Genomic DNA, 18013 nt, shown 5'->3' on the forward strand with positions numbered 1-18013 from the left:
GTTCCGCCGAGATGGTCTATCGAGCAGTTTACGCGGATGGTAGACCGAGTATTAGTTGTGCTGACTGGTCTAAGGCCGGTGATTGCTGCGGGCGACTTTAACGCTTGGGCGGTAGAGTGGGGAAGTCGCGCACGAACCATAGGGGTTGGATTTTGCTTGAAGGTTGGCCAACGCCGGCACCTTCAGAACCTTCAGTAGGAATGGTGCGGAGTCTATCATCGACGTGACATTCGGCAGTCCTGGTCTGATAGGAGACTGGAGGGTAGACAGTGGCTACACTTACAGTGACCATCAGGTGGTCCGCTATGGTGTCGGTCAGATAACAAGGTGGCAGGTGGCGGGTAGAGCCGATACTCCGACCACCCGTGGATGGAAGACATCATACTTCGATACTCGACTTTCGGTACGCTCGATCCGAACGCTGATCATTTGGTTGAGGTACTGTAGCGAGAGCGTGACGCCACCATGCCTAGGAAAGGCAGACCTAGGTATGGGAGGTCACCGGCTTACTGGTGGATAGATGAAATTGCGGAACTCCACGGAGCGTGCCTTCGTGCAAGGAGAACTATGCAAAGAACTCGTTCGGGCGAAGGCAAGGCTGAATATCGAGTAGCTCTGGTTGCTGCACGCACAGCGCTTAAGAGTGGGATAAAAGCTAGTAAACGAGCCTGCTTTGCAAGGTTATGTGCTAGTGCCATTACGAACCCGTGGGATGATGCCCACAGGGTCGTAAAGGCAAAGACCAAGGGCATGATGGTGCCCGCAGAGCGATCACCAGAGATGCTTGAACAGATCATCGAGGGCCTCTTTCCTCGCCACGAGCCAAGGCCCTGGCCTCGGGCCGCTGAGTCGTCCCATGGCCGACGTTCCAGTATCTCAGACCATAGCGTAATATGGTCGGCCTCCATGCCGAACATCCAAAGTAACGTGGGCGACGGCGGTTTAGAGGTCGGGGAGGAAGCGACGGTTACGAACGAGTAACTCATTGAGATCGCTAAATCCCTAAAGGTGAGCAAGGCACCGGAATCCTTAATTTGGCCATTAAAGCGGCTATTTTGGAGGCTCCCGAATTACTCCGGGCAGTAATGAGTAGATTCCTGGAAGATGGCCACTACCCGGACAGATGGAAGTGACAGAACCTGATGCTATTGCCGAAGCCGGGAAAACCTCCGGGTGTCCCCTCGTCATATAGGCCGAGCTGTTTGCTCGATACTGCCGACAAGGTGCTGGAGAGGGTTATCCTTAACAGACTCGTACAGTACACGGAAGGTACAAACAATATGTCAAGGAACCAATTCGGCTTCCGTAAAGGCAAACCTACGGTGGATGCCATCTTGTCTGTCACTCAGACAGCCGCGGTGGCAATCGAACGTAAGAGGACGGGTATCCGCTATTGCGCAGTTGTCACGCTTGACGTGAGAAATGCGTTTAATAGCGCTAGTTGGGACTCCATAGCGAACTCGCGTCGGAACGTCCAAGTGCCGAGGTTGCTGAAAAGGATTCTGGAAAATTATTTCCAGAATCGTGTGCTATGCTACAACACGGAGGAGGGTTAAAAGTGCCGCAGTGTTGTGGAACGTCATGCATGACGAGGTGTTGAAGCTAAAGTTCCCGGTAGGAGTGGTGATTGCCGGCTTTGCGGACGACATCACCTTGGAAGTCTACGGAGAGAGGTTGAGTTGACGGCTGCCCACTCTATAAGCATTGTTGAAGATTGGATGCGCTCCAGGAAACTGAAGCTAGCGCATCACAAAACGGGGGTTATCGTAGTGAACAACCGCAAGTCGGTGCAGCAAGCAAAGATGATAAGCTCAAGTTCGGGAGCCACGCCAACTATGCCTGCAAGAGGGCTTCTACAGCTATTTCGACATTGTCAAGTATCATATCTAATAGCTCTGCGGTATATGGCAACAAGCGAAGGCTATTAGCCAATGTGCTCCAATCCATACTTAGGTATGGCGGGCCGATGTGACCATCGGCGTTAGGAACCAAAAGCTACCTAGGTAAGCTGGAAAGTACCTATCGTCTCATGCGCTTGAGAGTGGCGAGTGCGTATCGCACAGTTTCACATGATGCAATCTGCGTCTTAGCGGTTATGATGCTTATTGGCATCATCATCAGCGAGTGCTTCAACCAACGTGGAACTAGAGGCATACGAAGTACCACAAGATCGGCCTCGATGACCACATGGTAGCGGGCATAGTCTGATTCCACAAAAGGCCGATGAAAACATCGACTTATCCCGGAACTATCTGGGTGGGTCAACAAGCACCGAGGCGAAGTCAACTTCCACCTGACACAGATTCTGTCAGGGCATGGTTGTTTTAGAGAGTATCTGCATAAGTTTGGGCATGCGGAGTTCCCCGCGTGTCCCTAATGTGTGGATGTTGAGTAAACTGCGGAACATGCTTTCTTCATATACCCTCGTTTCGCGGGTGCTAGAAGCAACATGATGGTAGTCAGCGGACAGGACGCTACTCCGGATAACTTAGTCCAAAAGATGTGTTCCAGATGGATGTGTTGTGCTTGAGCTGCAAAACCGCTGGAGAGCCGACCAACGGCGATTAAACAGCCTAACTACCATAGTCCAGTAGTTATCTAAGAGAGTGCGTAAAGCACAATAGCTTCTCCTTGAAGTAATACCGATAAGATGGTGCCATGGGGAATTGAGGCTGGAGACTCGAGAAGGGTTTTAGTGGGTCTGGATCCTCACGCCCCATTAGGAGGATCGTGGTACCTAACCCCACACCCTAAGTTGTCTTCTCAGGTGTCTGATAGTACCGTATCTTCTAAGGTGCTCAGCAGATTTCCGTACTCGTAAAAAAATGCAATCTACTCATCGAACAAGTTCGAAAACGTTTTGTGAGGCTCGCGTTGAGAGGTTCATCTTAGCGTGATCCAGCAAATCTACCGCCGTACCCCGATAGATGTCGTCTTCGGAGTCTCCAAACACCCGAGCGTCGTAGAAAGGTTCAGCAAACAGTGAGTATGGCGAAGATATTAAATAGCCAGATCGATTCACTGACCACTCTGTATGTCTTAAACTTTCTGCATTCGAACTTTCTTCGCCGTTGAAAACTTTTTTGAGTTTGATGAACTGTCGTACAAGTTTGCACAAAAAGACGACAAAAACAAACCGGCCGAAAAAAGCGACAAAATGGTAAAAACAGAGGACAAAAAATGACGATTAGACGACGATCCGATAAAAGGCGGCAAAAAGACTGTGAAAACACGCCAAAATATGATAGAAAGATAACAAAACGACGAATACGAAGAAAATACAACAAAGGGATTACAAAAGACGGCGAAAGGACGTCGAAAACCGAAATCCGCATAAAAACAAAGCTTAATTATTGAAAAACAGTAAAAATAGAAATTAGTTTACAGTTTTCAGTAAAACTAATAAGCTCTTCATTGCAGGTAGGCTGCTGATGCTCGACGGTAGCAAACCAAAGAACTAAATCTTAGTGAATCTTTGTTTGAAGCACAATGTCGAATACACATTAAAGCTTCTTTCCATTCAATTAAATTCATGGTGGTCTCTCTGGCCAAATGGATAAACAAATAAAAATGAAATGAAATTTTTTGAAACTTCTGAACGTAATTAGCGGATTAGCTTCTGTCGGCTGTTAGTGGATTTAAGATGCTAGTTAAGATTAGATTAGATTATTTATTCCATTTCATTTATTTATTCGCCGTAATTCAAGCCATTTTGCAGGAGATTTAAATAAATGGAAGAAATAAGTATTTTAGATCGTGAAGAGCATAATTAGTGATTCCACTTGATTTTACGTAGTAACACTACGTTTATGTTTATATAAGTGTACTAGTTGAACAAATTTAGTACTTAATATAGAACAGTTTTAGTGTCTTGAAATCCTAGCGAGATTATTTTATTTTATTTTTTCTTACCTTTATTATAATAGTATAATAAATCTGAGTAAAGAAATCCTATTATATTGGAAATATTTCTAGTTTATTAGTATTGCGTGCTATTTAGCTAACAGCCAGCAACTAACCCAATCCGAGTTAAGACATGCAATCAAACGATGCAACATCGCATTGGCCCCTGCAATATCAAGCATATAATCCGCTTCACCGAAACGGGTTCACCACAATATGCACGATTTCACTGCCGGAGCAAAGCTTTCCTACACGAATCTGCCTGCTATGAAGCTAATTTGCTTGCTAATCTCGTTGATATTCTACCACTACACTTGCACGGGATCAGTGGTATTGCTTACGAACAAGCGCCTAGCTCTTTTTGTGGTACTGCTGGTGGGAGCAGGCGGCGAGGACCCTTCAAAATTAGACTGCTAAGTCACAAACGCCTTTCGATTCGGCCACAAACTGTGGGCGTGTGATTAGCGCGACAAACATTTCGAAACAACTGCGAACCAACGAATCGAATGCACAGTGCTGCTGGCATCAGAGACGATAGCGGCGATAATTGCAGCGACTGTGTCCGCACGTAATATGCTTTGGAAGAAACTGAAACGGGTTGTTCGCATGATCTTTGGTTCGACGCCTAATTGCGACAGTGAAAATTTAAACACGTTACAAAGTGTTGATTTCTTTTCATCTAACTTTTTTCCAAATTACGTATCCACCTGAAATTCGTTTGATTTGAAGCGTGCTTATTGTGTGCCGTTGTTTAGTCGAAAACTTGCAACCTGAAGGATCACATTTCCCTCCTACCCTCGCTCGGTTCTGCGTATCAAGAGAGTCGTAGCTCACATTCCGAATTTACAGTTGATAAATGGACAGACAATGCCGTCTATTTCAAGATGGCTTGTAGTTGTTCTGTGCCATCGTCTATTGGAAAACATCAGCAATCGAGGAGGAGATGCAACAATGTCAACAAACATTGTCCGAGCACACAGAGTCCCTCATGTCTCTTTTTGAGATATGGGAACGACACACGAATACACGCCGGCCACCGCCATCAACATCCGATAAGTGGTACGCCGTTCGTTCTGGCCGGTTCGGGCGGTCTGTGAGCAAATCCATTTCCAGCATGTTGACTTTCCACTCGAAAATGTGTAATATGTATGCACAGCATCCTTTACCCCCCTAAGCACGAGTGGATACCTATTTGAACAAAGACAAACGCGTCCTCTGCTACGTCGGGTGGCCGTTCCGTGCCTCAATGGTCATATCATGTGTCCGGCAAATGTGCCAGTAACTCCGCCGTACTGTGGAGGGAACAATGGCGTGCGCAGCGAGGGCCGTAATAAATCGCAAATTGAGCATCAGTATCATATCTCGATTTGCGAGAGAAGGCTTTTTGTAACTCGAGCTCAACAAGCAGGGCTCGTAATCTTTTGATTGCCGCAAAAGGATACCGTTTAATCCTTCTGTGCCCCTAATGTCCGTAGCATATTTCAAGTGTGATTGCGTTGTCAGTTTGTTTTGTGCCCGCCCGAAGATAACTATCTCCTACTTAGCTTAGGTCGAACAGGTGCTTGGAGTAAGTATTGGCGAAAAATTGGGTAACGACCCGTTTGTGGGTAGGCTCCTTGAGGAAAGACATACTCGAGAACAACTTTCTAGTGAATGGGATTAAGATTGTCTTCTAGTTTGAAGCATTTTCGATTTTTCGTTTCGCATAGCCGAAACTGTATTCCCAAATTTCGCTAGACTGTCATTGACGGGAGAATAGAAAGTACGGTACGGCCTTCGTCAGCCTACATCTATTTTTTATAGTCTTATTTCATCGGCGAAGATTAGAAACTGTGAATGAAAAAAGTCAGTTTGACGTAAGATTTTTTCTTATTCTCAAATTGGCATAAAAACCCTTTTTTTAATTTTTAACTAACAACAATCAAGCACAAATATAATCAAACATAAATCTTTCATCTTTTATTTAAAGTTTCGACGTTCAGTAGTTTACAACGGTCCTCGTAGGGTGGTAAATTTCGACGGTTCGACCACAAGAGATGTCTTAAGGCGTGTCTGATAGATCGCCGTTGCATGGCTTCAATCCTTTTTGACCAAATACTTGTAGACAGACTCCATACCACGGAAGCCATCTCAAGAGTGGAGCTTTCTAGTGAAAAGTAAAGAGCTCGCAGACAATATGGGTCACGGAAATGTTTAGCCACGCGCATGATAAAACCCAGATTACGATTCACTTTTGAAATAGTGTCTAAATAATGATTGTTGAAGGTCATTGTAGAATATAACTCCTAGGTCTTTAACAACTTCGACCCGCTCACGACAAGAGTCGTCGATTTTATAATTGTACATAATTGGTGTTTTGCTTCGTGTGAAAGTAATGACTAAGCATTTAAAAGTACTGATGGTCAGATGGTTAAAGCAACATCATTTTGTAAATTGGTTGATAAAACCTTGCAACACCTTACAGTCCTCAACGGATCGTATAGAGAGGAGTATCCTTAGATCATCAGCGTGTAGTAGCTTGCAGCTCGATGGCATCCCAGAGCAAACATCGTTAAAATACATGATGAACAGTAATGGTCCCAGGCAGCTTCCCTGTGGAACTTCAGATTAATTGCAAAACAAAGTCCGATTCAGTTGAGCTCAATTTAACTGAGGATAGCCGATTTGTTAAGTTGTCTCGAGGCAGCAGACGAAGCAGAATTTTGTGGTCAATGTGGTTAAAAGCAGCTTTGAGATCTGTGAAGTAGACACAGTACGTACCTGGGCTGCGTCTTCTATCTGGCGAAAACACAATGAACAAAACTGCCGTATGTTCGTATTAGTTGAGCGTTTGGGAAAAAAGCCATATTGCTTCATCGAAATACATAATTTCACTGTATTAAACAGTAGCACTCACGAGAATCTCCAACAACTTAGAACCAGCACATAAAGATGTTATTCCACAGCAGTTCGCGACGTTGCATTTATCTCCTGTTTTAAATATTGGAAAAAATATCAAACCTTTTCCAGGACTCCGGGAACTTACTTTGTCGACGAGACATATTGCAAATTTTCAGTAAAGGTTTATTATTTAGGTTTATTATTATGGAATAACAACACTGAAAAAATGCTGCCCAAACAGATCACATGTTTTCTGTTGGCTATCAGATGCAGTATGTCCAGCCGTGAGTTTAGATGGCAGCCGTTTATAAAGACCAGGATCGCTTCTGATTCTGTTTTAGATCATTTTGCATACGTCTAACGTAGCAGGAATAAAAATGTCGGTTGTAGATGCAATATTAAACGACATTTGACATAGTCTATCACGATATTCTAATCACTCACTAATCACTCACATAGCCAAGCAGTGTGCCGATTCAACCAGGGTGTATGTTTAAACGATCCGCCAAAATTTCGTTCAGATACACTCGGTTAATGCTAGTATTGCGAGTAGATGTGACTAGTTTAAGCCTTCAGCAGAAGCCACCAGACAAAAGACGATACGTGGTTCTAACCCCTTGAAAAAGATGTCAAATACATCGAAACGTCGGGCATAGAAAAAATAAAGTGTCGTTTTGCTTTGCCAATTGACTGTCCAGCCGAAAAAAACCAAATTCGCTAATCACTAAAATCGAGCGCTTGGATGAATTGGCTTTGTGAAATGGAGAGCGTCATCGAATGCTTTCGGAAAAATTTTGGTCGACCACAAGGAAGTGATCTCGGACCGCTGCCATTCTCCATATTTACCATTATCCACTGTGTTTGCTTCATAATATCCGACAGATGCAAAATGTTGTACGTCCATTAAGGATTGTAAACAATTACAATGAATAGCAGACTTGTTTGAAGATTAGGGCTCTTTGCTCTGCAAACCGCATGATATTGAGTTGACAGTGATCCTGAAGAGGAAAAAGCGCGATAAGGAGGACAAAGATCATGCATTGCTAAAATAATTATTCTAGGCTAATGAGACGTTCTTTGAGGAGGTGAAATCAATGCTAAATGCTGATATATGTAGGGACGAGGAGAAAAACTTTATCCCAAACGAGTACGAGGTATTCGGCAGGTGAAAGCAATTCTCCGATGGGCATCTGCAAGAAATCCGGCAAAAAATTGGACAACTGAACTGAAGACTAGACCCGCTGGAAATGTGGGGAGTACAACATGCCGACGCATTATATTTTCATGGATTTCAGGACAGCACACGATACAGTTGAGCGCAAACAGCTATGGCAGATAATGCTCGTGAACGGGTTTGCGGACAACCTAATGCGGCTAATCAAAGCTCAAAGGATATTCAACGACGCATTCAAGCTGGAAGTCGGGCCTACTTTTGCTTTTGCAAAACGCTTCGGTCAAGGAGCTTCCGCTGTCGCACAAAGTCTATCATCTTATCTTACCAAAGTTTTTACCATCTCTCAAGCAAGCTCAGAGAATTGTCGAATTTCGCTTAAAGAAAATGTTTCGTCTTTTGAGGTGATCCAAATTTCGAACTTCGAAAAGAAGTTCCATCATATACATATCGGACCTTCAAACCATGAATGTTGGCCTTCGATGCTAATGGCAAGGATTGACCGAGCAAAACGAAGTATTTTTTTTTCTTAGGTTTATCATAGAATATTCATTTTTCATACCTAGTCACAATCCGATGTATTAAACCCCTTTCTTCGTTGGTTTTGCACCAGCTGCTCGCAAGTGATTTTCAACACCTTCAATATCTCACAGTCTCTGTTCATATACGACCGACTACCTTGCTTTCGAACTACACTGAAGTCGCTTTTTACGCGATTTATTTTTTAAGCGACTATTTGTATGCGAAATTCGGAATTTACGCGGTTTTGATTTACGCGGGACGTGTGCTGCGCATAAAAAGCGACTTGAGTGTATTCCCTTGGATATCAAACGCACGGAAACTGCCAATGATTCAGCATTTGACATCTTTAACGAACAAGGCATGTCTTCAATACTAAAATCATTATCCTTGAAACATCGAAACCATTCCATACGCGATTTATTAATAGGCACAGTCCCATATAACAATTTTAAGTTTTATTACGTTCCTCTACTGGTTATCACGACCAATTTCATAAAACCGCAAATAAAACTATTAACTCCACCAGCACTTTTTGACGACCGCTATAAAACTGCCTTCCGACCAAGTGGCCCACTCTTCAGAAGATTTTTAAACCTTTTTAAGAATCATAAGCTATAATAAGTTATAAGCTCAACTTGTAACACGCACTGCTGAAAGCAGCAATAAAACCGATTAAGCTTTCACTGCTTGACAGCTACCGCTATAATTCAATAAATCTTTTCGCTTTTCGCTTTGGTAAAAAGCTAAGTCAGTCAAACAGCTTTGTTAACTTAAAAATGTATATCCGCGAGCATAAAAGTTAAAGTTTTACTGACAGATCATCCTGATCGATTTGATTTATAGCGACCACAATAAAATATTCCATAGAATGAATAATAAATTTTCAGCAGTCTCCGTAGTTGTGCAGCAAATGCAAATTAAATTTTATCGAACATACTGCTTTGATGGGCGGATAAAATCAAGACGCCATCGAAATTTTTCAATTTATGAAAACAAGCTGCTTTAACAAAATAAAGGTATTCAATTAGTCAATCTCAATTGCTATCAAAATCATTTTAGTCTCTTCCTGTGCCATGAAAACCAATTGATAATAAATTTCTGCAACACACTTTGCTTTGATAAACTTTCGTTTGCGAGCTAATAATAATTCTAGAATATGGCAACATGACCTAACATAAAACAATGATTTCGGTAATATAATAGCCATAATAAATCTAATTTGCCATAGTGTTACCGATTCATTAGCTCCATAACACTAACAGATTTATTACGGTTGGACAAGCAACCGCAATAAGATTAATTATGATTGGAGGACCATATTGTATTGCTACGCTCCAAGTAAACCAAGTTTTCAAGAGATATGACGCAGCCAACTAGTTTTATCGTGATAACATAGGCAACCACAACGAATTTGCATCAATAACCGTTTTATTGTGGTTTTATGGCCAGCTATAGGTAACATTTTACTTGTATCATCTTGGTATTGCGCAACACCATAATAAAATCCGAGTTAATGATTAATACTGTGATAAAACCTTTATAAAATTCAAATAAAACCAAGCGGCTTAGATTTGTTACTCGGGCTGTCGCCTTAAATATCCAAAAAAATTCTACGCACCTAGCAGTCGCTTAGGAGGTGTTTAAAACAGAATATCAATACTTCCTGTAAACCACAGAGCTCGACATTTTCATAATAGTAAACAATAAAGTTTATCCATAAAATAAAAAGCGACATTATCCAAAGATTATTGAGTGATATCTAGCGTCTCTCAAACCACCGACATCAGCCTGTCCTATGAAACACTCACAACAGCTAGCGCCATCTCTTAGGCACGGACCAGGCTAGATGCGAACCAGATTTATGCTTCCGATCAAAAAGTCTCCGTAGTTGTGCAGCAAATGCACATTAAATTTTATCGTATTATGTGTTTTTAAAACCATAGCAAGAGTGTATAGTGTAAAAACGCAAAATGTTGCCCGCAGATGATGAGTGAAAACCAGTAAGTAGCTCGAAACGTACGGAGCCGACTGTTTCCCGGCAGAACACTACAAATATGATGAAAAAACTGGCTGGTGGTGTAATTGGAAACGCACTCGACGTGAGATTGAGACTGGTGGGTTCAAATCCCACCTGAACAGTCAATTATTTTTCACAATTTGCATATCATTTTTCCCAAGTCTCCCAGTGTTCGTTGTTCACAAAAATACATTTACTTCTTTACATGAAGTACATGATAAAAAATGACTAGCATTTCATTCGACAATTTCCAAGATTTGGGAGCCTCCGGAGTGCATGGAAGGAGTAAGTTAATCCGTTTACAAAAAGGGCGATCGACGTAATTGTTGTAATTATGACTGTATTACGTTAATAACGTAACCTATAAGATGCTCACTCAAATTCGTTTATCTGAAGATAGTAGGATGATTCGTTACCCAGCCAGCACCAACTCGTATATCAATGTACGAAAATTATCGTAAATATCTCTTAACAAATTCGAATTCGTAAATAAAGCCTAATAAAGCGTGAGCAACTTGATATTCTATCGTAAAAGATGCTATTAGCTGACAAACATTCGATTTTCAGTACAAAGTTGTATAGCTGCATGTAGCTAGTCACGCTTAATCGGATCTTATCGCATTGAAATACTTATATAAGTGTATCGCTCAAAATTATTCCTCAGTGCGGAGATCGCCTCCAAAATGGTACGGATAAGCGGCTTTTGCGCGTCGAATATGATTTTGTTGGATACATATCAGTACGTAACTCTTATTTGCAATCTAATTATACATATGAAAAGGCTGACTGAGTAAGCAGTCTTTTCCGCAATGTTATAAATCCTTCAGAGATACCTGGAATACAACGAGGCCACACATCATATTTTCATCGATTTCAAGGCAGCACACGATACAGTCGAATGCACAGTTATTGCAAATAATAAACAATTACTGATTCCCGAATAAATTGACGTGGCAGATCAAAGCTACTTTGAAACGAGTACTACGTTGGCATTGTGTGGGATTTGCCGGTTTAAGATCTCTGCCAAAGAAGAGCCAGGAAAATACGATTCCACCTGCACCTGCGCAATACGTTTCAATCGCACGCCAAAATAACCAGTATTTTTCCAGCAAAGGCCAGAGGAGGACAACCTGAGCACCAAATGAACAAAAACGTGCCTAAAATTTTCTTACTAGAAAGAAGCACACAAGTTTTGAACAAAAGCTGAGTGCTTTGAAAATTCAATGGTACATTTTTCATGGAGTTACTGAATATTACTTTTTTTTGTGAATTTTCCAGCCCATGTAATTTTATGCTAAACTTGCAATTCTGAGCATGCAGGGTACTTCTCTACATATGTGTTGGTAAGAGGAAATGCTTATCAACTTAGGGATTAAATGCCTCAAAAAAGTGTTTCATTAGTTTCACTGTGCCTGGTTTTTAGTGTCAGATATTGTGAATCATTGTTAACGTGTGACTGTTGTATAAAAAATTATCTTCATTAAACTCCCCAAAAAATTGAAACTGTTTCGCGGTTGCCGGTGTTCCTAATTTAATTTTATCCTAATCATTCATGAGATCAAATTATTATTCTCAATTTTCTTTGCTGGTGTTGACGTGTTGAAGTTCTGAGTAGTTCATTGGGAGGGAATTCAGCATCAGTTGCTGTCGCGCCTCGCTCGTTGCAAAAATTTAGACAACCACCTTTTTTCGAGTCCGTAAAAATGCGTAGTTTTAAATTTGAATGATAGTTTGTACTATTAGATACACGAACTAACGGTATGCAGTAATTTACAACATTTGTCTCAGCTGGTGCTACGAGTATACGAGCCCGTTGCGTATCATGGTGGCCGGGCGCCCAGTTACGTGACAGTTCTCAAACGAATTTGAAGGCATGATCTAGTATATGATTTATCGTGATAAATCGTTAACCTCACCTAACAAGACGGATGCCACATTTTCCGTCTTTGGTACAGTCGATTCGTGTGGAACTAGCCTATCTGTTTTACTTATAGAAGTGAGTAAAATAAATAGATTTAGCTTTCAGGACTAGTTATATAACGTAATGAAAGAAAACTAAATACTCGAGTCGAAACGTGATTTTCCCAGCTGTTTAGTTAAAAGAAAACAACTCTTCTTAGATTTGATTTTGTAAAAGTATTATTTTAAGCGAAACCTTAACATATATTCAACTGATCACATTCTCTTCTAAATAAAACATAAGAAAACATTAGATAACAAAATAATCCTTTTGAGAAAAACTTAATAAGAATGATGGAAAATGGGTTGTACAAACAACAAACATTACCTTGCATGCAACGCCAAAAATAAAGACCATACTTTTGCTCAAATAAGCTTTTGTTTGAATTCTTTTGTGCATCGCACAAGAACGCACTAGCTCGCGTTCGATTTTCAACATAATCACAAAATACAATCAGGATATTATCTCTATCTTTCGACGTCTCCTTCCGACTTAATTTCCTTGCGACGCTAGCGCTCTGAGGAAAAAGTTTACACTGACTCGCTAGTAGCAACGCGCAACGATGACTCCAAAACTACGTTCCAAAACTCCAAACCATCCAGTAGGTACCTACGACCGGTCGGTGTTCCTGCGGCGAAGGACACACGTCACTTTTGTTTATGGGATGCTGGGCACGATAACGAAATACTTTCGCCAGCCAGGTTGAAGCTGCGATAATGCTTGCTGCACCTGCACCTATCACCATCCAGCAAGCGAGGACATAGGGATAGGTAGACAGCAATTCCAGGCGACCGGTTCTGATGATGGCCCGGGAGGGACTCGTTAAACATTTCTAAATGAGCTGACCGTTGTTATAGTGCGACTAGTTGTATACAACAACTACAGCTCGATTGCGTTGCGTTGACTGCTGCATAGCCGTGCATGGCTGGACGACGTGAGGCAACTTGTTATCGGATTACCATTTCCGGATTGGGTCATCATCATCATCATTCGAAATGTGGGACTGTTCCCGGTGCCAGCGCATTCGGCGGCCATCATTCTCGTGCCGACTGCTGCTGTCGCTCGTGATCGTGAGATGGATTGCTCTTGGATGGAATTGGGCCGAGCACCCGATTGCGGTCATTATTCGATAGCGCGCAATTTGAAAGTATTTTCATTAGGTACGATCATGGTTGTGCGGAAAATAGTGGTAGCAATATTTTTGTTTGAACAGGGTGACCAATTCGAGTTCGAATGACTTCAAAACAAAGTGAATAGCTGCAAAACTGAGTAAAAATACAATTTTATCAAACTAGCAAAACACCCTTAACAGGGGTGGTAAGTTTTAAAATTTCCTGAATTTGAGTATTATTCAGACAAACTCTATTTAGCTCACCAAAAAAACAGGGGGATCACACAAAGGATGGGATCGAATTTTTGAACCAATCTAACATCTGGTATGCTAGGCACGGCATGCGGCTGTCCTGTTGCTGATACATCTAAACCAATATTCCGAGGTTGAGCTATGTTGTGATGATTGTGGTAACGATTGAAGATAAACTTTAATGCAATCGATATTAGTTGCCTACGGACAGAGAGTTGATATCAGTTTTTGCTGTATCACCATAGTGCTTGCGTGGTTATATAAATATTTGAATTTACAATCGAACACACAAGTTTTTGTTCAAACGTTTTTAGACTGAATTTGTAATTGACTGAAATGTAATTTAAGTTGCTGAACTATTGGTTCTTTCGGTTGGCTTCTAGATGTCCAAAGGATTAAATTTGTTGCGAAACTTATTGATTGTGCGGTGAATTTGTTCAATTAATAGTTCATAGCTTCCTTGGAATAGATGATAAAATGGCAATTCATGCCATTGATCTTTTATTATGTCCAATTTGATCTCTAGGGCTAGAACTAAATTCTTACTAATTAGTGCATCAAAAAAGCTTTATACAATGAAGACTTCTATTATTCACATATTTACTCATAGCAAAAGTCCGAAACCCGTACAACGAAACTGATATAAAATGCAGGCTAACATCAACAAACTAACCCAGAAATTTGCCCCTCAGCAAAAACGGACTAGAAAAAGTGAAACATTGTTGTCCTAGCATTGTTTCGAATACAAAAAAACCCTGAAGCATTTCGTCAATTCATGCATGTTCTACAAGCAACGGACTTGTTCCATCATATACATAAAACAACACTTCAAATCTCCCTGCATCATCCGCATCAAACTAATGACATTTTCTCTTTTTTTCATGCTGCGGAACCGAACCTGTGCGGGCTTAATCAACCTATTTGGACACCGAAACATAAAAACCTACAACGTGATTCCGACCGGTACGCCTCTCTCGAGCAGTCCTCTAACGAAGTCCACTATGCTGAATTAGCACTGGCAATACCTCACGATGACAATAGCAATAAAAATCATTTCAATCATCTGAAAAAGCTCCCGCCCCCTCCGGCGTACAACTATTTCGACGAGCCAACCATTTACGCCCAGATAGACCACGGTAGTGGTTTCAAAACGACGTCCACGTCGGCATTTCCGCTGATATCACCGGCGTCACAGGCGCCGGCTCAGCCGGTCCTAAATCAGTCACAATTAACGTTACAGCTGCAGCACCAGGATCATCAAAGTCAACAGCAGCAGCAACAGCAGCATACGCCAACGTCGCTGCAGAACCATCATCAGCAGCCTACACCGACCTCGTTGCAGCAACTGCATCAGTTGCATCACCAACAACAACAACAACAACAACAACAACAGCAGCAGCAGCCACAGCAACAACAACAACTGCCTAATAATAATAAACAATACCTGCGTGAAATAGTGACAGTACGGACGCCACTGGCGTTCTCGCAGCAAGAGAGCTGTGTTTAATTAAAATTTACTTCCAAACGGCCAGACCGGTCGGCCACCTGTATGTAATGTATATGTGTATATGTACACGCACCAGAATGTAGGTTATTTGAAAAACCATTCGGGCACCGGAAGGGAAACGCTAGCTGACACCGTAGGTACACAGCGAAATGACCTGTCCGATCCGTGCAAAACTGTAACCGAGTCCGAATCCGTGTTGGGTAGGAAATGTTCCGAAACCGAATTCTGACATCGAGGGGCTGTATCTCTGTTAGATTGGTAGGCAGGGAGAAAGTTTAATGTTGAATGCAGTCCTACTCTCGAGAAAATATTTATCGATTTAATAATAATGTCGAATGTCACATTTTTCCCTTAATCAGCATGGAATGCCATTCTAGATCTCAGCGCTTAATGTGAAACATACAACATTAAGTGTACTACAACTCGGCTACCATGTAACTCCTTAGAATCGGATGCAAATACTTGATGGATTAAACACACCACACAACGCATATCACATGCCAACGCAACGGTTGAAGCATTGAATCTAATGAGGTTTCATCACATTTCCTGAGGAAAAGTGTCCGGCACGCAGCGCAGTGCCCTGCTGTAACCAGCCAGCAGCATCAGGACTGATTTTCCTTCTCAAGAACTTAGCAAGCATTCTCGGTATAAAACATCATACTTTGGATCGGTTAAGTTGAGTGCTCAAGTATTTTACAGTAGAGTTAATTGCTCGCAAGTACTATATAGCTGCCCTGCCATCTATTCAATAGTGCTGCAACAAGACAAGTCTCAGCGCGTATCAGATTCCTTACATTGATGAAGCTATTTACTCACCGCCGTTTACCATTTCAACCAAGAATCGTTGAAATAGGTTTTGTAACTTGATATGAGCCACACACTAAATGGAGACTGGTTTTCAGATTGCTTCTTGAGAAATCTAAGTGGGATTTCTATTCAAATAGTATACTCACTCTAGAGGACAGTCGGTAACTAAAAAAAGTGTAAGCAACTGCAGACTTTTTGTGACTTCAAAATTTTTCAGGAGTACTTTTTGACGATAATTTGGTAAATTACTTTCATTTTTTGAGTTTTTTGGAGCATTTTTTCTCTTTTTCTTGTCGCGCTATGATTTATTATGCCAGAAAAGATAACAACTTGAACTTGAATGAGCGAACTTTAAGTATTTTATCCAAATATCCATACGTTAATCTGACCGTGTGATAAAAAAAGTTCGATATGACCAAATATGAGTGGAATATTTCGGTACGTTAAATATGTCATTAATTACATGGTTCGGTACAACCATAGATGAACTAAATGGTTCGTTTTGGCGGTATTAATGGTAAGTCCCAATCCCTTTTAAAGGGCCTGAAGGCCTCTTCCACTGCTCTACGGTTGATTCCGATGATATCGACGTCATCCGCAAAACCAAGAAGCATGTGAGATTTCGTGATGATAGTTCCATTCCTTTCCACGTTTGCTCTTCGTAATACACCTTCCAAAGCAATGTTGAATAGCAGGTTAGAGAGTGCATCCCCTTGCTTCAGTCCATCCAACGTCACGAAAGCAGCTGAGGTCTCACCCGCTATTCTAACGCATGATTTGGATCCGTCCAGCGTCGCACGAATCAGCGTAACTAGTTTCGTCAGAAAACCATGTTCTAGCATTATCTGCCACAGCATATTTCGTTTAACTGAATGGTACGCCGCTTTAAAGTCCACAAACAGATGGTGTGTCTGCAAGTACTCCCGGAACTTGTCTAGCAACTGGCGCAGGGTAAACATCTGATCCGTCGTGGAGCGACCCTCACGAAAACCAGCTTGGTACTCGCCGACGAAGGACTCCGCTAACGGTCTCAGTCTGCAGAACAGGATACGGGAAAGCACCTTGTAGGCAGAATTGAGCAATGTAATTCCTCGATAGTTTTTACACTCCATTTGATGTCCCTTTTTGAAAATTGGGCAAATGAGGCCATCCAACCACTCCTCCGGCATTTGTTCTTCCTCCCAGATCCTAACAATGATCCGGTGGATTGCTTCGTAGAGCCGCTCGCTCCCTGCTTTTAGAAGTTCAGCCGGGATACCGTCCTTCCCAGCAGCCTTACCGTTTTTCAGCTCGCTGATTGCCTTCTTAACCTCCTCCTGTGTCGGTGGCTCCACAGCTTGACCATCGCTTACAATTTTTATCCTGTCCCTGCTGACCTCCGCATTTACCTCTCCATTCAATAGTGTCTGGGTGCTCCTCCCACCTGGCTGCTACCGCCGTTTTGTCGGTAAGCAGGTTGCCAGCACTATCATTGCACATCACAGGCATGGCAAAATTCCTGCATCTCACCGTTTTATAGAAACTCCGTGTGTCGTTGCTGGCGTATCGCTCCTCTGCGCCGGCAAGCACGTGCTCCTCGTACTCGCGTTTCTTTAGACGATGGATTCTTTTTTCCGCAGCTCTAGTCTCTCTGTATCTCTCTCTGTTTTGACGCGTTGCCGCAGTGAGCATGCGACTCCTGGCCTGGTTCTTTTTGTCTGTCACTCTCTGGCATTCGGCATCAAACCAGCTGTTACGCTGTCTTCCACGCGTCGTGCCTACCACCTCTCTCACTGCTGTTTGGATGGCACCATGGATGTTCCTCCACAGCCCATTTATATCTTCTTCTTCTACCTGCTGTTCTGCGATTCGCTGGTCAAGCTTCCTGGCGTACTCCACTG

At 42.2% G+C, this 18013-nt stretch overlaps 1 protein-coding gene across 1 annotated transcript in view; it reads left to right on the forward strand.

The window, feature by feature from the left end:
- The window catches only part of LOC128739588 (synaptogenesis protein syg-2), a 407709-nt gene extending 392386 nt beyond the window's left edge, over positions 1 to 15323 (forward strand). The window contains exon 16 of the mRNA XM_053835083.1: positions 14799 to 15323. Coding sequence (XP_053691058.1) covers positions 14799 to 15323 — 525 coding nt within the window. The remainder of the gene's footprint in view (positions 1 to 14798) is intronic.
- The last annotated feature ends 2690 nt before the right edge of the window (positions 15324 to 18013 follow it).

The sequence above is a fragment of the Sabethes cyaneus genome, chromosome 3, assembly GCF_943734655.1.
Source record: "Sabethes cyaneus chromosome 3, idSabCyanKW18_F2, whole genome shotgun sequence".
Classification (NCBI taxonomy): Eukaryota; Metazoa; Arthropoda; class Insecta; order Diptera; family Culicidae; genus Sabethes; species Sabethes cyaneus.